The sequence below is a fragment of the Orcinus orca genome, chromosome 12, assembly GCF_937001465.1.
Source record: "Orcinus orca chromosome 12, mOrcOrc1.1, whole genome shotgun sequence".
NCBI lineage: Eukaryota > Metazoa > Chordata > Mammalia > Artiodactyla > Delphinidae > Orcinus > Orcinus orca.
This window is the reverse complement of record NC_064570.1, coordinates 8176458-8199199: the sequence shown is the minus strand read 5'-3', so window position 1 is coordinate 8199199 and position 22742 is coordinate 8176458. Positions and strand designations below refer to the sequence as shown.

Below are 22742 nucleotides of genomic sequence, written 5' to 3'. Positions count from 1 at the left end.
AGAAGTTTCCTTTAGCGTCTCAGTGCCGCCTCGTTAATGTGCGTTAGAGGTATGTCAGGTTGCCTCATTTTTATTCTTGAATTGATCAAGGCTGCTACAGGAAACGAGGTCGATAGAACCTGGAGTTGGGCATTAGCAACTTTAGATTTAGGGAAGATTATGAGTCCTTTTAGGGGTGTGACCTTGGGCAAATCAATCCATGTTTATGGCTTTAGGTCCTTATTTGTAAACTAAGAAGGTCAAATTGGAAGCTAGCCAAGGTTTCACTGGGGTCTCAGACTCCGTGATTCCATAGCTCTTGAGAGTTGTAAGTTTTAGTTCATTATTGTAATTTGTTTCCAAATAAAGTTTTCAAGTTTCGGGTAAGTTGGACATTAGTGGGCCCAATGCACCATTTGGGGGGTGGGGTGGAGGTGAACTAACTGAAAGAACAATCCAGAAATAAAGGATGAATTTACTCTTCCATTTGCCCTTAGCTAATCTTCAGAGACCCCGTTCTGAGGATTTTAGTTCGAAGGGCACAGCACCCCATCCGGGCTGCAAGCCTGGTGCACTGGCTCTTCTTGTCTCTCTCCCTTCTTTTTGATGACAAATAAAAACAGTCATTCCCTCCTCTATATTTGGAGGTAAAAAAATTGAGGGAATTGTGTGGGTAAATATTCCATTCATTTCTTTTTTAAACATTGTTCATCTTTCTTTGATGCTAATGAGCTAGAAACCCATTTTTCAGGAATTATAGGTAAAAATCCCTTCCACATTTCCTGACATAAATCATGTTCTTTTTGAGTTTAGTTCCTACAGTTCTTGGTCTCACCTGTAGTTTTCCTGAATAAGTAGGAATGCCCAAGAGAGATGAGAAGGTAGGAGGAGAGGAACAGACGAGCAGGGGTGTGCTTTCCGGAAACCAGCTGCAGAACCTCATCTCCTGCTTGTTGGTCCACAGCCTCCGAGTCAGTGTACGTGGTCTCGCTGCAGTCCCTGAACTCCCGGGGGCAGAGTCAGCCGGTCTACAGGGCTGCCCTAACAAAGCGGAAGATTTCAGGTATGTCTCCAAGGACGCGTCTGGTCAAGCCATGGTCTAGGGCTTGTTTGTTTCTGAATGATGCTGGCTGAGCGACAATGCACATGGATTCTGTTGAGTATAAAAGGAAACAGCAGGGCAGACTTGGTCACATTTTGGAAGCCTGTGTGTTTCTTTTCTACTCAGAGGCTAGAGTGTTCCTGTGATGAAATCTATCTCTGTGTATATTTGAATGGCTTCAGATCTGTCATGATAGGAGTGCCGAGCATTTACTCCATTTAACGGGCACAGTCTGCTCCATGCATAAGCTGCCCTTGGTGAGAGGCTGGGAACAAAGGGAGAGAAGGACGAGTAGGTGTGGAGGGGGCAGCGTGCAAGAGACGCACTCAAACTGTATTTCAGCTAAAATTGCCTAAAAGTAGCATTGAGAAGAGTGAGAAAAATTGTAGTAGTGTCTTGCTGGTAGCCTGATCATTGGTTACTTACTAAGGGATACTTTTTTCCACATCCATTCAACAGATATTTTTTATATCAATCATATAGTAACAAATTAAATATACCTTTTCTGATTCATGTCCCTTAATTTAAAGAGGGAACCTACAGCGTAATGATTTTCATGAATTCACAATTTATTTGAATTATATAATATAGCATATATCTATATATTATACTTTTATACTGATAATTATTAGAATGGTACGTTGTATAAGAAAAATCCCACATGTATGTTGTTTCACTTTTTAAATTCTTTAATTGCTGCTCTAGAAGAAGTCCCTGTATCACTTTTCTAACAGGCTCCATATTTCCACCTTCCCCTACTTGTAGTGAAAGCCACATCCTTTTGAAACATGATCCCTGAAAGATGAAAAGAAAAACACAAAACAGACAAAAACCCCCAAAAATTCCAAGAGACTAAAAGCAAAACTGAAGACATCTTGTGAGTCTCGGTGTTACAGATTGAACAAAAACTATAAACTTTGTGACGTTACTGTATTCCATTGGAAACTGGCAAACTGAATTCTCTTTTCTGTCTGAATATTACTTTTAATCTGCCTTGGAATCACAGATTCTAAATTGTAAGGACCTTGGACTCAATGTGACTTGTGCAATCGTTGAGCTAGAATTTTTATTTCATGCCATGATTGCCCAGGAAATGCTCTGAATTGACCCCTTCTTCCCCTAAACTTTTGCCTCCTGTAAAAATTGCATTATTTCCCAGAAACTCACGGTGTATATTGAGAAAACGCTGAGTGATTTGGAGTATCTCTGACCAAGGGCAAAGCACCTCTTTTTGTGCTACTGTTCTTATGTCGATTGGGTTAGGCAGCTTAGAATGTGTTTAAGAAGAGGAAGAGTGGGGATTTTGGGTTTTCTGCATTGACCAGTCAAATAATTGCTTGACTTTCTATTCATTTCATTTTATCTACCTCAAGCATAAGCAATTAAAAAAATAAACTCTGGGGACCAGAGGGACTCAGGGCAGAGCCTACTGTTGGGGACAGCCTTTCCATGTGCACAACTGTCATTGCAGAAGAGGATGAACTGGATGTACCTGAAGACATCAATGTCCGGGTAATATCGTCCCAATCTGTGCTGGTAGCCTGGGTGGATCCTGTTTTGGAAAAACAGAAGAAAGTTGTTACATCAAGGTACCTTTCCTTCTTTCTTTGTCATTATTTTCTATATGAGAGACATGGTTTTTCCGGCCCTGAAGAGACGTGTATTTATTTGAACGATTGTATTTTTGGACGTATGTGAACGCTGACCTCTTTTGTAGCTGACGGGTAGACTGTTGTATGACAGTCTAGCTAATCTCGAGTGTGGTACACATTGCCCACAAATCAGATTTGTGTAAGACACACAGTAGGACCTCACCTCTCATCTGTTCAAAGTCTTAACTTGTGTTTGGAATTTTCCTAGATTCTGTTTCCTTCTTTGCCCCCAGTTGTGTTTTGCTTTGTCTCATGAACATTCTGTTCACGCACAGGGGACGTGGGTCCATCTTGGGAAGAGTCTTACCATCTTCCTGTTATCCGGGAAGAGTGGCAGCAGGAAGGGTCCCATGTAGAGTGGTGGACGTTTGCCTGGTGCCCTGCACACAGTGGTTCTTCTTTAGACACTGCACTGCTTCCTGTCCAGCTCCTCTGTGTGTAACAAAGTGCACGTATTTTGTCCTAAGCCACGATCTTATGCTATTCTGGTTTTTACATTCATTTGCAATAGCGATGGAGGAAAAACCATAAGGTTAAAACAATTTTTGTGCTAAAAAGGCCACTGGTGAATGCCATTTCTAGTTAGTGGTAGATTAATAGAGTCACAAAAATTTTGTGTGTTAAATGACTAAGTAGTATACGTAGCCAAGAGAAAGCCAAAGATTTGGTCTAGTCACTACGTATTAACTTTTGAACCTATTTGCAACCAGGAAAAGTGATTATACTTTAGACGATGAATGGAATATAATGCTGAGTGTGTGTGTGTGTGTGTATATATATATATGATATATATTATATATAGAGATAGTATACATTAGATATATATTAGATATATTATTTGTACTAGATAGAGCTTCTGTCACTGTCTGCTAGTAAAAAAAGACATCTGCTTCTTGTCAAAGACCTCAGAAAATGCATAGTGATTCTCTCCCAAGCCATAGGGCCTCCCCCAACATGAAGTGTTCCTGATTACCACTGGACTTTGACTTCCAACATCTTGATGAAAACAAGAGGGCTTGAGTTTTCTTAGCAGAACTTTTATTGCGAATCGGTGTGCTGTGTCTGCAACTGAAGTCTTATCCTAACTAATTAAATATCGTAATGAATAGCACACTTTTAATGCATCAAATGCTTTCTACTGTAAAGTGGCCACAAAGAAAACTTCTTGGAAAAGCGGTCCAGTAAATGGCATTTGCAACTCTTAAATGTCAAGTGTTGAGGATGTCTTAGGTCGGGGCTTGCCGAGTATGACCATGTTGGGTCACACCGTACTTCTCTGCCTGATAATCACACAGCAGAGTTCCTTTCATAAGCGCCTCTCTCCTGCTCTGTTACACATTTTTGTTCCATCTCATGGTAATAAGTCTACTCAAAACCACATGGTGCCTTTCGTTATAGAAAACATGCCTGCTTTGGCATGAAATGAGTCCTCTTGTCTTTCTTTTCTGGAGAGCCAAGGTACTTCGGGCCAGTTCTGGTTCTTAATATCGCCTCTTCCACACAACGTGCACATACACACATACACACACACACACACACACCTAATAAGGCCCTTGCCTCAGAAAAACAGTCTCCCTTCTATCCCTTCCTTTTAATCGCTGCTTGACCTTTTGAACAATAAGACATTTTGGTGTTGAAAAGACAATAAGGTCCATCTCCTCTGGGCTATTTTAGACACATCTTCCTGGAACTTAAGTAGGTCCTTTGAGCCAATAACAAAGTCAAAAGTTTAGAATTTTCTCCTCTTTGATTTCTCTACTTACCTCCAAAAGTCATCACTTGTGGGGAAGGGAAAACGTCAAGGAATCCAGTGTTCAGGTGCAGAGAATTGGTCAGAGGGGTGTGCTGTTGCCTTGCATTTTCTTACAGACAGTACACTGTGCGCTACCGAGAAAAGGGGGAGTCCGCAAGGTGGGATTACAAGCAGGTCTCCAACAGACGAGTGCTGATAGAGGACCTGATTCCAGACACCATGTATGAATTTGCAGTCCGCATCTCACAGGGTGAACGAGACGGCAAATGGAGTACATCTGTCTTCCAGAGAACACCAGAATCTGGTCTGTATTCAAAATGGCCTTTGGACTTTCAACTTGGGAATTACCACTAAAAGAAGATTTAAAGACAGTTTAAGAAGCCAGTAGCGATAAAGGCCAGGAGTGGCATTTTTCAAAGTAACATTAACCCTAAATTTTGGAAGCGTTTCTACGTATGAACACAAAGAAGTTTCCTTGGGTCCATGTTGTATCCTTCACTTTTCATGAGCATGTTATTCTGACACGTGGAGCACATTAAAACCACGGGGGGCCTCCATAAATCCCCACTGTATGTGTGAATGCCCCTGGACAACACATGGCTCTAGAATAGAGGAGAGACTCTTCTTTTTTAAGGCTGAGGTCGTGTTTGCTTTTGGGGGAGAAATTTGTTCTATATTTAAGACTACAATTATTTTCTTTTAAACTGTGTCTTTAGAAACCTTATTCAAAAGAAGTTGAAACTGGATTTTCATCTTCTTTGTATATTTCGATATTCAGCAACGAGGGAAATTCTGAATTCCTAAAAGCATTTCCCTGTGTAGGTCTAACCTTACTATATGAGTTGGGAAAACTGATATACATCACGCAAAGAGCAAGTGGAGAGTTTTCTCTCGTGTGTAATGAAAGTTAACACAGCAGCTCTGCAATAAAAAGTGTGTATGTAGGGACCACATGTCACTTACTTTTAGAATACCCGTAAGGGCACTTTTAAACCTTGGATCCTCGTCCTTTTGTAGCTCCTACCACAGCGCCTGAAAATTTAACCGTCTGGCCAGTCAATGGCAAACCTACGGCTGTCACGGTAGCTTGGGACGCACTGCTTGAGACGGAGGGGAAAGTGAAAGGTAGGAACCTCATTACTTAAGGTATAAGAAGCACGTGGGCGTGAAATACCCCAAAGAGAGCTGTGTACATTGACTCTGATAAAAACTGGTTCTAATCGCAGGCTTGGTGACTGCACAAGCAACAGGGAAGCAACGCACCTATAAGGGGTGATGAGGCAATGGACAAGGATGTTTCATGAGGGGTTTTCATTGTCAGTAAGACCCAGGTCATCGTGAAGATGACTTTTCATCTTGCCTCTATGCAGGGATTTTGATGCTATTATCGAGAGGGCTGTTTTTAATTGTATGGATGTGACATCACAACCTTTAACCAAACAAAAGGACACCCTGTTTTTAATGCTGTGGGCCTTTTCATGGTGCCAGTAAGATCATGGCAGGTAGGAGTGAGCAGAAATCCCATGGGACCATAAATGTCTCGAACGGGACTATAAATATTTAATGGGCTTGAAAATCAAGTAATAAAATAAAATGTTAAATAGACTTTTTCCCTGTTTGTCAGCATTTTGAACAATTGATTTTGGGTGGGGGGGGGCTGGTTGAGGAAAATATGACCTTAAAATAGAAAAAAATACTGTAGATTTAAAAAAATGAAAATAGCATAGAGTATCCACAGCTAGTTAAATTTTAAAATGGTCTGTTGAGAACATTAAATAAAAGCGCAGATAATTTCTTTTTAATGTAAAAACATTCAAGAACCTTTTGGAAGTCTATCTGGAGACACTTAAAAGGGTGGTGTTGAGGGTTCCCCTGACATCACCTATACAAATGTACTCTAAGGCTACTTTTTATTGTTGCTTGATTTTGGAAGAAAACTATAATATGGAAAGTTTGTGTAAGCTTAAGAAAATTCAGAAAATTATCACTGATCTTCTTTGAGAATTTCTTAATTGAAGAAATTGGGTGGTTCTGTTTTATAGTCAACTGTAAGTTATCTTTTCTGACCTATAAGGATATCTTTTCACTGAACGGTAGAAATTACGGAAGGTGGAGGTAGGACAGTATTTTCTAAACTTAATGCTTTCTCACTTCCCACGTTTTGAAAGAATATATTGTACTATTCTTGTTCATTTTTTCAGTGGAATAAATCAGAAACAAATGAAGAGAAAAAATAGTTAGGATACCCCCTTTTTAATTGTTCTTTTTATGACAGTTTGAACATTGGCTTCTGTATCATTATTGTGATGCTGAAAAGACTTCTGAAACTTGAATAAAGACATGTTTTAGCTGACTACCTTTTTTATAAAAAAAAGTTATGAAGTTATTAAAAATAAATCAGTTATTGCTCCTTTGGTGACCTTATTACCTACCATGCCACTTATTTTTTTCCCCTCTCCCACATCTTAGTTTATATTTATAGCTCTTTGGCAAAAGAAGCTCCCTGGTAGTCAATTAAATATTGCCAGAAGTAATAAATAGCTACTGAGTTTTTATGTCCGAAAGAACTCATGTACCTCACTAACCTAAAGGTGTAGTGGTGGGATTGTAAATTCATAATTATCCTGGGGCATTTTTTTATGCCTGAGAAATAGAAAACATAATAAAAGAATATACTTTGACATGGTTAAATTTTTTCCAGATGAATTGAATCCACACAAAAAAAAAAAAATCAGAATTACAAAATTTTGTAGACAGTGGGTTCTTTTAATTCTTACTTTTGACCACCACAAATGACTAGTTTGTTCATTTTCAATGAGAAAAGAATGCTGGGTTTTTTTGTTTTTCAGACAAATGTACTTTTTAAAGATTAGAGCTTAGGGAAAAGGACAGATCATCCAGGCTCCCCTAGGAAGTATGATAATTGCTTGGTCATTCTGTAATTTAAATTATTTTTCTTGGTTACCTCCTACTCATATTAATTTGATAAGTTTTGTAAATCTTGAGTTCATTGGCAGGAAAGTAGGCATGACAGTTTTTAGTTGAGGGTGAAAATTATGCTTCAAAATGTGGCTTCCTTATGTTGCAGTTCCATATAAGCATAGAGATATATGAGTCCCTTGGACTGAATTTGCTATGATTTTCAAAGGCCCAGGGCATTATATATTTATGGATATAGCCAATTAAGGATGGAGACATGAAACATCACATAAATCCATGACTCAGCAACTTTTCCTCACAGTTTTAAATACTGTGAAAAATCTTTATCCGAATGTATTAAGAACTTTCATAATTCCTACAAAAGTGAAATTATATTCCAAATATGGAATTTATCTGGCTTAATGCACAAATGCAGATAGCCCAGATTAATAAAATGGAACTCTTAAAGGTGTCAGCAGCTCTTCAGAATCAGTTCCTAGGAATTGTCATTTTTTTTCCTGTGGTTTCTTGTCTTCTGCATACAGTCTGTCATAGTAAATTAGTAAATAAACACAATGAAGAAAAAACCCAAACACAAGGGTAAATATTTTTGGTAAATGTATGAAGACTGGCCTCCCAGGGTCCATGTATTTAGTTTGCTGTAAATGGAAGGTTGCTAGCTGACTGACTCCGTAGGCCCGTCTGGTAGCCTGATTGAATTGTCAGTTCACCTTCTACTGTGTCTTTATGCTCCAGCTACTGACTTGGCGTGCATCGCTAGAGAATTAATTTTAGTAATGCACGTTCTAATTCATCCTGCCCATACAGTCTGTCTACTGGACACAGGACTGTTTTCAGTTTCCTCCTTCCAACCGTCTGCCAAATCATTTCAGAATACATTCTTTCATACGCCCCGGCTCTCAAACCATTTGGAGCAAAGTCCCTCACCTATCCTGGAGAGACTACTTCTGCCCTAGTGGATGGTCTGCAGCCTGGGGAACGCTATCTTTTCAAAATCCGGGCCGCAAACAGGAGAGGAATGGGGCCTCATTCCAAAGCCTTCATTGTCGCTCTGCCGGCAAGTAAGTAGGCATTGTGTATTTGTGGCTCTCTTTTTCTCTCTCTTCATTACTGCTAATTGTGGTGTGTTACTTTGAATCATGCTCTTGGGTTTAGAACTGCTCTGTGGATGAATTTTGGGGTTGAGGTACCATATTGATGTCTGTAACATTTTTGTGGTCCCTTTAGAAATTGGTCTCCCCAAACGCTAAAATGTTATTGATGGCTAACAGCATTAATTACTATTATAATAGTAATTATGAATTATGTAGTAATTATGTGACTAATATATTCATTATGTGATTCATCTTATATCATTGTGTAATTTGGGGTTTATGATGACAGGGAAAGAACATTTTTAGAGGCAGAATGTGACATTTTTAGTTCATTTTAATGAATAAATGGCACATAAAATTTTTATAGTTTGTATGCCATTATTTTGGGGTGCAGCCTTACTCAGAAGAATTTCAGTTACCTTGTTTATCTGCTCAGTATCAAACCCCAGCAGGTTAACAAAAACCAAAATTGGAGTGGGGTGTTTCTGGACTGTGTTTTCTTTCCTGCTTGTTTACATTTACACCAGATATTGGGAGCTTTCTCCTTCATTATATGCTGTGAGGATCCACAGTATACTGCAATATTACACAGTTCTATCATTAAAAAAACCTGAAGTAGATGAAGTTTGCTCTCTCTGGATCCCGCATTGCTATATAAGTCCTTCTCCCCTTACAGCATCCCTTCCCGCATTCCATCCTGCTCTCAATAAAGGGTAAATTATAGGGTACACATAATACAATGTTTTGCCTACCCCAGGGGTCTCTTTATTTTAGGCTTTATTGTGGGATTACAAATGTATCCATCATAAAACGGATTTTAAGCAAGAAAAAAGCAAGTAAGGACATGTTATGCGGAACAGGGGACTCTTTGTAATGCCTCAAAAATTACAAATTTGTAGCTCGCCCCAGTCATTTGCAAATTATACACGACACATCTCCGTATAGCTTTCAGTATAGATCATTCAACATTTTGTGCCAGGCTTGTGTGTATTTCTTGCCTACATTGTCAAGAATGGCTTTAATGCACTTGTAATATCTTGACAGTTGTATTAAGAAAGTCCTATATAAGATTTTGTGCTTACAAAATCAATGAATTACTTCCAAGTACTCATTTCAATTACTTCCAAGTACTCGTCACAAGCCTGAAAAGCCCGGCTTCAAATAAGACGTGGCATACATAGCCTGATTCAATTTATAGAAACTCAATACACATATTTTCTAGGACTATATTACTTAAAGCAAAATAGAACTTTAAAAGAGATTTGCTGTAACTGGGAAAGCAAGTGTCAGGTCTAAAGGAGGAGAAGTCATCGATTATTATTACTAATTTTAAACACCTCCATACTGCCATCTTACTCATTTTCCGTTGCATATCTTTCATATTTCTTCTTTGACATCAAACTCTTTAAAATCTATTACAGCCCCTACCAGTGAGTCTGATGTTCAGCAGAAAGCAGACACGGAAGATCCTCACGAGCCTGAAAAGCCCGAGCCGTCCTCATCTTCGCCCAAAGCTCCAGCTTCCTCAAAACACACTCGTTTGCCTGTTTCTCCCCAAGGGAGAAACGTCAAGAACCTGCTTCTTGACTTGAAGAACAAAATATTGGCTAATGGTGGGCTGCCCAGGAAACCCCAGCTTCCCCCTCGGAAGAGTGAAGGGGTGGATCCTCAGTCCACAGAAATCACCGAGGAGGAAGTGCTGGATTCCCGAGGGCACCCGCCAACCTCGCCCTCGGAGACCCAAGGCCAGAAGCCCCAGCAGAGGCCACCAAGTAGACCTGTCCACCCGGTCCTCCCTGCGGGGCGGGCTCCGGGGAGAGCCCGAACGCCGGGGCTGCCCCGGAAGGACGGCGCGGACAAGCGTGGCTCGTCGCCCGCCTCTCACCCTCGCCCAGGGGCGCCCCCCTCCGCCTCTTCGGTCCCAGCCACACCCCCCGAGGGCCCCGCTCACCGCCCTTCCAGCTCTGATGACAATGACTCCGTGGACCAAGAGGAGGAAGGGCCAGCCGCAGGCTCCCCGCAGCCGCCTCCCCAGAGCGCAGCGCACGCCCGGCCCGCCCTGGCGCCCGGCCGGCACCCAGCCTGGGGCGCCCTGCGCGACGGAGGCTCCGCGAACCACGGCACAAAACCAGCCTTGCCCTCTCGGAGGGCGCCCCACTCTGAGGATGGGGAGGAAAATTCCAGGGCTTCAGCCCCACCCGCGAGACTGTCTCCATCCCACGGGGGGCCATCTCGGCTGCTGCCCACCCAACCACAGCCCGGGCCCCCGCTCTCCAGGGGCTGGAAGGATGGTCACGAGGCCCCAGCCGCCAAGTCCACCGCGCCGTTACGGGCTACCCAGCCCTCCTCGGTCTCCTCTCGTCTCTCCTCAAGGACACAGGCCTCTGAAGGCGCAGATGACACGGACGGCGGCGGTGACAAGGATGCTGAAGAGAAAGGGAAGCAGGCTGAAGCCACGGCCCCGACATTTCGGTCCCGGGCGCCTGTCTCTGGACATTTCAGTGCGCTCAGGAACAGGCCCTTCGCTGCCCCCGGCAGATATCCACACAGGTTTGGCGGCGGCCGAGGACCCCGGTTACGGCCCTCCAGCTCCCCGCCGTCCACCGTGGACCCCCGGGTTCACTCGAGGGTGAATTCTCACCTAGCTTCTGACCACAGGCGAGGCTTGGGCGGCCATGAAGACAGCGAAGAACAGGCAGGGGACGAACAGCCGCTCCCGGCCACCGTGGCGAATGACCACGCGTCTTCCTCCTCCGGGCAGCCTGTCTCCCGGGGCGCGGACCACCTGAGAAGAGGCCCTCAGAGAGCGGCGAGCCCGCAGCGGAAGGAGCCCCTCGAAGAGAACCCCAAATCCGCGGGGACCTGGGCAGGGGCGCATCCTCAGGCCAAATCTCCGCCCTCTAAGGCGCAGGATGTTCAACAGAGCACCAACGCGGGCGTGGAGGGCGGCTCTTCCCAAACGCAGCTGTCTCCTGCGCCTCGCTCGCAGCACCACCGCGGGACCCGCGTGCCCCGAAGGATGGGTGCTGGGTCCGCCGCTCCGGAAAAGCAGCCTTCATCGGCCGTCTCCGCGTCCCAGCAGCAGCCCCGCGGCCCGCAGAGCAAGGAAGAAGGGCGTCCGCCTTCCAATCCCCAGGCCGGGCGTCCCCACCCCACGTCGCAGGAAAGCGCCTCCTTCTCAGACCCTTACTCGTCCAGAGGCAGGCAGTCCTCCCTCACGGCGAGCTCCCAGGGGGGGCTTCCCGCGTCTCCCCAGAATCAGAGCGAGGATTCCGACGACAGCGCAGAAGCGGAGACCAGGGGCATCCGGGCGCCCGCATACTCGGCGGCTGCCAAGGTCGCCGCCCCGTCCCTTCCCAAGCACCGCCAGGTGGAGGCTCAGGCAAGAAGCGCCGGCGACAGTCACCTCCGCAGACCCTTAGGCAGGCCCGGCAGCCTCCACCCCCAAGCCCGCCCCAGGGTCCCCGGCAGAGCAGGGCCCCAGGCGGTGGGGAAGAAGGACGGTGCGTCCCAGGCCACGCCATCCAAAAGGGAGCCCTTGCCGTCAAAGTCGCAGCAGTCGGTCTCGGCCGAGGAGGAAGATGAAGACATGATGTTTTTTAACGGAGGAAAGGACAAGGACCCACTGTCTTCCTCTGTTCCAAAGTGGCCCTCCTCCTTCATCCCCAGGGGCGGCAAGCACGTGGATGGGAACATCGCTAAGGGGGAGACAGAGCCTGCTATCGTGCTTGCGCCTCCCAGAGTGAGCTCCCCGCAGGACAAGAACGCCACCCCAGTGAAGCGTCCTCTTCCTCCACCTCCGGGCAGCTCCCCGAGAGCCACGCACCTCCCGCCCAGACACGCCCCTCGCAGCCCTGCCACCCCAAGTCCCACGGAGGCCCCCCCGTCCCCGCCGCGGTTCACCACGCGCGCCCCTGCCATCTACTCGTCCACCACCCCTATGCTCTCCTTGCGCCAGCGCATGATGAACTCAAGATTCCGGAACCCTTTCTCACGTCCGCCTGTGAGACCCCCTTCCAGACAAGGTAATTTGTTTTTAACTTAACGTTTTCTTTACGGTTCTCAACAGTGTTCGTAGAAATTCCTGAGAGCCTTTTATTTTATCGAGCATCTGCTCTGTCCAAGCGTTGTGTCAGGAGCCTTGCAGATGTAACATGAGCGCATACTCATAACCATCGCCTGGGTTTGCATTGCTTCTCCTGGTCTTCAGATGAGGAAACCAGTGCTTAGGGGTCTGAGTGGTTTGCTGGAGGCCAGACAGCTGTGAAGTGGCTGAGCTGCAATTCCATTCCCAAACACTAACTCCACAGCTCTCGGCCATTCCGCTATCCCATACTGCTTCTTTGAGTTCCTTAACATATGCTCTAAATCTGAAAATATGTCGTAGCCATGATGCCAAACTCAGGTTCCTGTGTTTTACGTTATTTTTACCTGTCCCTGTGCCAGGGCATATTAAGGAGTCCACAGGAAGGAGTACCTTCCTGTGTGGGCTGAATCGTGTGCTGCTTGTTCTGCATATAAAACCCTCAGCTGAAAATACCCCGGGACAAACTCAAATGTCTTGGGTGAGGATTGCTCAGACATTGCAATCAGTGAATGTTGCTTCAAACCTCCAGAAAAGGCATGTTGAAGATGAATGTCACACAGCGGAGTAGCAGGCCGATGTGTGACTTAGGTTGAGGACAGAATGTAGGCAGCTGTGAACTGGAGTCTACATGGACCCCAGGGCAGGATCTAAGGTATTTACCCGAAATCTACATTCAGTTAACTGGTGCCTTACCCTCTCCTTGCATGGAATCAGGGCTTACTAGAACACTTTTGAATGAATGTATTAATATTTGTTAATCTGTGCAATATGTTGTTAATTTAGCCCAGCTTAAAGACATAGAACAGTACCCCACGTGGAGTTCAGTTTTCCATTAAAACGGACTCTTTTACACAAACCTAAGACCCTGACAATAGAAGTAAAACCCACATTCCCTTGTACATAGAAAAAACTCAATAAATTTTAATTTTTCATTAACTATTTGAGCGAGAGAAATGTCTCTGACCTGCAGATAGCTGTCAGGAAGCCCAAGCACTTTATCTGGTGGGCCAGGCTGGAGCAGAATGCTCCCAGTGGAGTCCTCACCCAAACTGCAGCTGATCAGAAAGGGTGTGAGGTGAAGAGAGAGGGCAGGTGCCAGGAGCAGACAGACAGCAACTAAGGCCAGCCAACTGGGCCTGCCACTTCCTCTCTGAACAAATACCTCTCAAGCAGCCCCACTGAAGTCGAGCTTTGAGTCAGCTCTGGGTTTATGCTCTGCAGTTGATGAGCGGGACCCAAGTCAGCTAGAAACAGTGAGCGTGTTAAGTATACTCTGTGGAGGAGAGCAGGACAGCATCTCGTACACTTTAGAGAGAATTTTCCCCATCGTTCCGACTCTCCTTCCCTCTACCTTCCAACTGGCTAAAATAAAGCTACAGCTACTAGCTTTAAGGTCTTAAGCCTTATCTGGAAAATTTACTTATGCTGAACACACTTATTCCCCCAGTAATGTCAGAAAACTGTGACTTTACCATACTTTTCATAGGCATTCATATGTGTCATGTACAAGTCACAATTTAAGACTATCATTGTCTAACATATTTGAGCTATTGGTTTAAAATTCTGTTTAGTGTTCCTGTTTGAAAAGATGTGTTACTAGATATAGTTTGGTATGAAGCCAACTTTCCAGGAATGTTGAATTTACCAGGTTCTGTTGTTGGATTTTTTTTGTTTCTGTTTTGGTTTGTTTTTTGTTGTTTTTTTTTGGTTTGTTTTTTTTTTTTGTACTGTGTAGGTTATAATGGAAGACCAAATGCAGAAGGGAGAGTACTTCCTGGTAGTAATGGAAAACCAAGTGGACAAAGAATTATCAATGGTCCTCAAGGAACAAAGTGGGTAGGGTAAACTTCTTTACACATACCGGTTATTTTCATGCTGTTGGGAAGAGAAAAATGGTGGGCATTGTATAATAAAAAACGATCTCTAGTTTTAACCACTTGTGTGTCGATACACTTATACTATATTGTTTCTTCCAGTGCTCAGAAAAATCCCTGATTCTCCTGAGTAACGAGTTTGCTTTCTTCTCATAACTAATTAGGTCAGACATGGGCCTTTGTTCCCATTTGCCTTGATAGGTTAGGAAGGTCACACAAATGTTTGGGCCAAACAGTTACAGAAAACCTGAGGCCCAGCCTCTCAAATGAACTTCTGTTTTCCCACTCCTGCCTGATAACTTTATTTTATTTCTTGTTATTGTTCGATTAAAGAGTATACATATTTTCTGTAAATTGTCTCAAATCCTTTGTAAAAGGAAGCAGGGTAAAAACAATTGAACAAACCAAAACTCCCGGAATCCAATAGGCAGTTTTTAATCAGATCACCTTTTGAATCTTCCAACAATTTGACCAAAATAAAAAATAAGTATTAGTAGCTTTATGTATGCTTAAGCTAAATGACTTTAACTTCCTGGGGTTAAGATAAATGTTTAGGAGTTTTTGGTGGGTTGGGGGTGACAGGCAGAACACCTTACAATGTTCAGAGTTTTAAAATATTTTTTCAGAGAGTCAAAAACTTATTTATAGTAGAATTCCCAGTCAAAACTTCCCATTTAAAACAATAAGGTTTAGGAAAATGTACTGAAGAACTTCAAAGAATTTTCAGTCACAGGTGACCTAAAGATCCATTTTATCATTTCTCAAAGGAACAGAAATTTATGGAAGGAAGAATGCATATTAAAGCGAAGCGTCATTGTAAACAATTTTGAATTGAAACGGTGTGGAGTAGATTTCCAAAGGAGGGTTTATATAAATAAGTTTTATTTTAATTACTGAGATAGCACCCAACAAAGTGGCCTGCTTGCAGGGGCTCCTCCAATGGCCTGATTGTGCAGAGTCATGGTTTGCAAACATTGGTGAGCATCGGAATCCCTGGGGGGCTTGTCAGTGCGGTCTGGGTAGGGCCAGGTAATTCTCATATCCGACAAGTTCCCAGGTGAGGCTGGGGCAGCTGGTCCAGGACCACACTTGGAGAACCAACAGTGTAGAGCATGAGTTGTTTCTTAACAGAGGTAATAATACCTTTTGTTCAAGTTTTATAATTCCTTAGAATATGAAAATTTTGCATGCATACTGTATTAGGCAATTTAATTACAAATTAAATTGGTTTTGTTATAGCAACTTTGATTTTTAACACTCACAGCTAAATAGAAACATGTCATGTTCATGGCAAGAAGTTAAAACAATTCAGAAATATATGAAAAAGATAATACGCATCCCAAACCACTTCTTAGAAATAACCCCTGTTAACAGTTTGGGATATAATCTGTCCAGCATTTTCTCTCTGCACTTTTAAGTTTATATACACAAATGAATATATTTTAGTTTTGCAACATAATCGGTCCTATAATCTAAGTCTGCATCAGGATATGTCAATAAATATAGAATTTCCAAATCCTTTTCATTGGCTGCATAGTATTTCACTGGATGGATGGGCCATAATTTATTTAATCTCTTTCCTCTGTTGATGAACACTTAGGTTGTTTCCTACTTTTTACATACTACAACATATTAAATGGTAAAAGTATTTCGAGCATCTTTTGAATATTTGAGAAACTTAAAACAATTTACATATTATATAGATAAGCAATTATAATATGAAATGTGACTGTTTCGTACTTTATCCTTATTAAACCTTATGAATGATGCTGACAAAAATAATGTTTGCTCTTCACATATGTTCATGCAGTTGGATTAAGGTGAACATTTTGAAACGTTCAATATATCTTTTAATCTGTGTCATGGATTTAGGTCGTGGATCTTGATCGTGGGTTAGTATTGAACGGAGAAGGAAGGCACCTCCAGGATTCACAAGGAAATCCCCTTCGAGTTAAACTAGGAGGAGATGGTCGAACCATTGTGGGTAAGTGAGAGTGTTTTTTAAGGAGCAAAAGTGTCCTGACTTAGCTGTAGAGTGACAACTTCTCTCTTTCTCCTCCTACTCATTTTTTTTTTAATTTTTTTTATTTTTTGCGGTACGCGGGCCTCTCACTGTTGTGGCCTCTCCCGCTGCGGAGCACAGGCTCCGGACGCGCAGGCTCAGCGACCACGGCTCACGGGCCCAGCTGCTCCGCGGCATGTGGGATCTTCCTGGACCGGGGCACGAACCCGTGTCCCCTGCATCGGCAGGCGGACTCCCAACCACTGCGCCACCAGGGAAGCCCCCTACTCATTTTTAATGGGGGCCCTTGAGCCATGTGGAAAGGAGGTGCCTCAGAAGGGGGCAGAACTTAGCGTCTTCCCTGATCCAACTGTCTTCTTACAGACTCTCCACCCTCTAGAAAAGGTGGCTCTTGACTTCATTCTTGGGATTGGGCAGCTGAGAGCAGGAGTCAGCAAAGCAGCTTCTAAAGCCAAACCCTGTCTGCTGCCTGTTGTTCTATAGCCTGGGAGCTCAGAATGGTTTTTACATTTTTAAATGACTGCCAGAAAATCCTGGAATGATAACATTTGTGACATGTGAATATTATAAAATTCACATTTCACCATCCATACACAAAGTTTCAGTGGAGCATGGAAACATGCATTTGTTGGTGTACTGTCCGTGGCTTGTTTGCCCTGTAGTGGCAAAGTTGAGTAGTGGCGTCATAAAGCTTAAAATACTTACTCTCTGGCCCTTTACAGAATAAGTTTGCCACCTTACTGTCCACAGTAACACTGAAGTCTTTAGGGGTAGGAATGAAGAGGGGGAAAGAATTACTTTCCTTACTGGAGACTTCGAGTTATTGCAGGTAATGGGACATAACAATGAAATATTTATATATTTATATAAGGTAGTACGGAGTAATGGATAATATAAATAGCCTAGAAATTTCTGGATAGCAGCAGATACTGCTCCCTCACCTGATGTCCCTTTAATTATTTCTTTGCCTTTTACTGATGAAAATAGAAGCCTCTGAGAAGACATTTTCCACTTGCTTTTTGCTTTCCCTGTGTCCTTTCACCTTGTTGCACAGATTTTGTTTGATTTTTGTTTCAGATCTGGGAGGGACCCCCGTGGTGAGCCCCGATGGCCTCCCCCTCTTCGGGCAGGGGCGATATGGCAAACCCTTGGCCAGTCCCCAGGATAAGCCCATTTTGAGCCTCGGAGGGAAGCCCCTGGTGGGCTTGGGGGTCGTCAAGACAACCACCAGTTCCTCCACCGCCAGCACGCGACCCCCGACCACCACGCCCCCTCAGCCCACCACGACCAGCACCACGCGCCCAGCGACCACCCGAACCACTATGCAGTCAACCACTACTACCACCGCCCCCGAGCCCACTGCTCGCATCCCCACCTGTCGCCCCGGGACCCTGGAGCGACATGACGAGGATGGCAACCTCGTCGTGGGCTCAGATGGGATCCCGGAGTGCCACCCCGAGGAAGGTAACCGTCTTCGTTGTGCCGGTAACTCATGTGATGGCGCGCTGCGTTGCCGACTAGGGCCGCAGAGACAGCGGGGCGGTGAGTGGGGTTGCACAGTGGAGAGGCAGCTGCAGGCACTTATAGCTCACGGGGTTTACTGACCGCGCTGTGTCACAGCTAGGATGGTCAGACTCAGCAAACAAAAATATTGCGTGGGACGTGCTTATATGAAAGCTTCTCTACAATTCAAATCTAGGTGGGCATCCTCTGTTTTATCTGGCAACCTTTGTCACCACCCAAGTCAAAAATCTGGCTGAAACATGGGGCGTTGTTAGTTTGGACCAGTGTGCTTCCCAAAGTGTGTCCCACTGGATATTAGTAGATTAGTACTTGTTATAATAATAATTAAAATATAATAATTATTATATAGTAATTTTTAAAAAAAGGTTCTGTGATTACCTGTGTGATGTAAACAAGGTTAAAGGAATTTCTTACTGTTGGACTCTAACTGTTGAATAGTCTCACTGTGAATTTTCAAGTAAAGTAGCATTTCCCAAGCATGTTTGATCAGCAGTCCCTTTGGAAAACGCTTATCCTTGCGTGGCAGCAGGGGCCGTCCACTGGCTAAGACTGAGCCCTTTCCCTGCTCTGGGACACCCAGTCAGGGCTGTCCTGCGCCCCTGCTGTGTCATCCTGTATTTGCCTCAGGCTCGAGAAGGCAAATTCACCCCCTTCCCTCGGGTTCAAATGAATTGCAACGCAGGCTGTAAAGCTTCTGTCTTTTTAAGCTAACGCAGAGTGAAGACCCTTCATTTCAGGAAATCACACTCATGCCCCGAATTCTTACATAGCATCATTGACCTGATAAACCCAATCAGTTTGAACATGAACGCTGTCTCCAAACTGGGAATTCTGTTTGAAGTTTGTCTTTCCATGGACAAGTTCTGAAGAAACAGGAACATTTGACATATCTGAAAAATTCACACCAAAGAACAAGGAACACACTGAAGAAGAGGACGATTGGGAAGAAAATTCTCACACTACCAGCTAACCCAGTGAGTACAAATTGGAATTTACCTTTGGGTTTCCGGTATGAAAATATTATGTATCTTCCTTACTTCTGCGTACGTTGATGTGTTTCATTTTTTTAATTGAAGTATAATTAGAACAGATATTTGTTTAATAATTGGTTGTAAACAGAAGAGTGACTATTTTGGATTTGGTTCTAATTACTACTACTATTATTATTAATATTTTACATTTTCTTTTCTCTCCTCTGATGTAGGCTTTATTGCATGTTCTTTGCATTTCTGTTGTATTTCGGGGCTTTTTAGTTGGCATGAAGGTCAATATTTTTCTTGGTATTTTTGTTTCTTCTTTTCTTTGCAGATCATGCTAGAGATGTGTATTTTTTACTTCACTCCTGTCCATTCGTCTGATAGCCTAGCCCAAGCCAAATTAGTGTCCAAGTGTTAATAATAATTTATCTCTAAAAGCAACTAGACTCCAATAAAAATAAAAAAATAAAAAGAAATAAAAAAGAAATGCAATGGTAGTTAAAAAAAAAAAAAAAGTAACATTTTACCTCTAGACAGCATTTCGAAAATAAGTACAAAGTCTTGGAAAAGCAATTAAATTTGGGGAGAGCAACCTATCATCCTCAAACAATATCATAATGTACTATAATTTATGATTTTAAAAATACTTCTGTATGGCTTACCTTCCTTGTTTATTTCTGCTGCTCCACTAACAACTTTATTAAACATTTTCTTCCTAGTATCATTTCCAATCATAGTTGTTTTTATTAAAAAACATCTTTAATAATAGCTTTCTTGAGACAGAAATCACATACCATCAAGTTCTCCCTTTTATTTATTTATTTTTATTTTTTTTATTTTTATTTTTTTTGGTATGCGGGCCTCTCACTGCTGCGGTCTCTCCCGTTGCGGAGCACAGGCTCCGGACGCGCAGGCTCAGCGGCCATGGCTCATGGGCCCAGCCGCTCCACGGCATGTGGGATCCTCCTGGACCGGGGCACGAACCCGCGTCCCCTGCATCGGCAGGTGGACTCTCAACCACTGCGCCACCAGGGAAGCCCAAGTTCTCCCTTTTAAAGTGGACAGTTTTTAGCAGATTCATAGAGCTGTGCAACAAGCACCACTATCAAATTCCAGAACATCTTCATCACCCTCCAAAACAAACCCTAGACTCGTTAGTAGTCACTCCCCATTCTCTGCTCCTCCCAACTCCGGGAAACCACTCATCTACTTTCTGCCTCTATAGTTGCCTGTTCTGGACATTTCATGTAAATGGAATCATGTGAAATGTGTCCTTTTGTGTCTGGCTTCTTTCAGTTAGCATAATTTGTTTTCAAGTTTCCTCCACCTTGTAGAATATGTCTGTACCTCATTCCTTTTATTGCTGATTAATATTCCATTGTGTGGAGAGACCACATTTTGTCCATTTATCAGTTGATGGACATTGGGTTGTTAACACCTTTTGTCTATTATGACTAGTGCCGCTGTGAACATTCACGTACAGGTTTGTTTTTTTTTTTTGAATTCCTGGTTTTAATTCTCTTGTGTAGAGTTGCTGTGTCGAATGGTAACTCTCTGTTTAGCTTTTTGAGGAACGACCAAACTGTTTTCCATAGCAGCTGCACCATTTTTATTCCCACCAGTAATGTATGAGGTGTCCAGTTTCTCTCCATCTTCACCAACACCTGTTATTATCTGTCTTTTTCATTCACAGCGGGTGTGAAGTGGTACCTCACTGTGGTTTAGATTCGTAGTTCCCTAATAACTAATGATGTTGACATAGCTATTTTTTATACTTTCTGTGTATAGGTTCTGAAATTGAAAGTGAGCATGATTAAGTCTTGTGTCTAGATAAACCCTGATTTAGGGAATTCATTTGATAAATGTTTCTTTATCATTGTACAGTGATTTCATTATGAGAAAGCCCGTGTGGTAATTTGAAGAGGATGGAGTAGCTCTTGTTTTTGTTTTTCTGGCTTCATTCATAATTTTGGAAAATAATGTCAGCACGTGATCATTAATCATCTACTCCACATGGGTTGGGTTCTGTGGGAAACATAGAAAAGTCGGTGACGTAGCTGTGCCTCTGAAACCTCACAATCTAATGCACAATCTACCTGAAATTACGGTAGATAGAAACAGCTCCCTCTCATTAGGAAACCAAGTTGTTTACGGCAGAGCGAGATGGGATAAAGATCCATTTCTGCAGGCCTGAGGCTTTGGTGTCTCGTGTCTCCTTTGGTTCTCTCATCTCTGTTGTCAGGTCTCATCAGTTCCCACCGATTCTTCCTCCGTCACATTTCTTAGACTTCATACCTCCATTGCTAGGCTGACCCTATTGGCCCAACACTCAAATGATTCCTCCTTACTGGGCTTCCTTATACCAGCCTCCGTGTGCCTCCTACCCAGATGTGCAGCTCGACACACATTCCTTGAACGTGACTCAGCCAGGCACTGCGCTTGCCTCAGAAATAGAAAGCACGGTCCCGGCTTCCTTCACCACTGGAGTGCAACTGTCAGGGCTAATCCTGCAGAGAGGTAGAGGGGGAAGGGAACATCTTAAGGGGGAACTGGCTTCTAAAGACGGCTTGTAATTAGAAAATCACAGTCAAAATTGTTCACGAAAACCCTCTGTATTATCTCTAAAGTACAGTAGAGTTTGCCATTTCTTAGTTGAACACGTTCCAGTGGCCTCGACCTGCAAAAACACATCCTGTAAATGGGACAGTGAGACTCAGGACAGATGCTGATGTCAGCGGAGCGACAGTCCCAACTCTCCCCCTCACACTTCACTCCCAGTACCACCTGTACCGTGTCTCCCTGCCTCTTGCTCTGCTCTCGTGTTCGTGTTTTCTCTCCAGTACTTTTTTTGTTGTATTCGGTGTACAGTGGGCCCTCTGTACCGCGGGTTTCACGTCCACGGATTCAACCAAACTTGGATTCCTTGTACTACTCTATTTTATAAAAAGGACTTGAGCATCCACAGATTTTGGTATTCACAGGGGCTCCTGGACCAAGTCCCAGTGTACATCTAGGGACGACTGTAGTTCGGTTTATAATGCACACCCACAAGTGCTGGGGCTCCATGTGTTTACAACCAATGTTTATTTACCAAGCAAATTTTGGCCATGGCACTTTGCAACCTAGTAACCTGAAATTGCTGTTGTAGGGATGATGATTTAGAACCTGTGTTGTGATCCCTGAGAGAATACCTCTCCTTCCAGGAGTCCCCTCTTCAACCCCCATATAGCCGACCATTTGTCATTATCTTCCATTGGCAAAGTCCTAACATTTTGTTTCTAGCCCTCCAATTTTAAAATCATCTTTTCACGTCTCTTAGTCTCGGCTCCCCTGGTTAAATCCTGCCCCTCTTTCCCTTGAAAACACTGCTTTAAAATAGTGTTTTGGGAATAACCTTGTGTCATTAAATCATTCCAGTAATTTAAGCATTTGTTATAGAGGCCATATTGTTTGCATATTCCTGTAAGCATAGATGCATATTATATGCTTGTTTCCAGCGTATTGGTGTTCTTTCTCTCTCTTACACACACACACACACACTTTTTTGCTTGCTATGACTTCTCTATTAAATAATAAACTCCTTGCAGTAGAGATAGCGTCCTCTGCTTCATCTCAGATTCCTCATGGTACCTAATTATGCAGCTTTGGATATCTACACCATACCCCAAGCCATAGGCATTCTCTGTTTTCTACTGAGAAGTCTTTTACCAGCGATCCTTGTTTTTCAGGTTCCGTTT

General features: G+C 43.5%; 1 protein-coding gene across 2 annotated transcripts in view; it reads left to right on the top strand.

The window, feature by feature from the left end:
• The window catches only part of FNDC1 (fibronectin type III domain containing 1), a 97690-nt gene that overhangs the window by 49198 nt on the left and 25750 nt on the right, over positions 1–22742 (top strand). The window contains exons 6-14 of one of the 2 annotated variants that reach the window (XM_033404017.2): positions 944–1042; positions 2553–2670; positions 4603–4790; positions 5504–5611; positions 8299–8487; positions 9942–12545; positions 14343–14443; positions 16354–16465; positions 17582–17968. In XM_033404017.2, coding sequence (XP_033259908.2) covers positions 944–1042; positions 2553–2670; positions 4603–4790; positions 5504–5611; positions 8299–8487; positions 9942–12545; positions 14343–14443; positions 16354–16465; positions 17582–17968 — 3906 coding nt within the window. Of the gene's footprint in view, positions 1–941; positions 1043–2454; positions 2671–4602; positions 4791–5503; positions 5612–8298; positions 8488–9941; positions 12546–14342; positions 14444–16353; positions 16466–17581; positions 17969–22742 lie in introns of those variants that run through there. The other variant, XM_049695276.1, reaches the window with a different exon arrangement.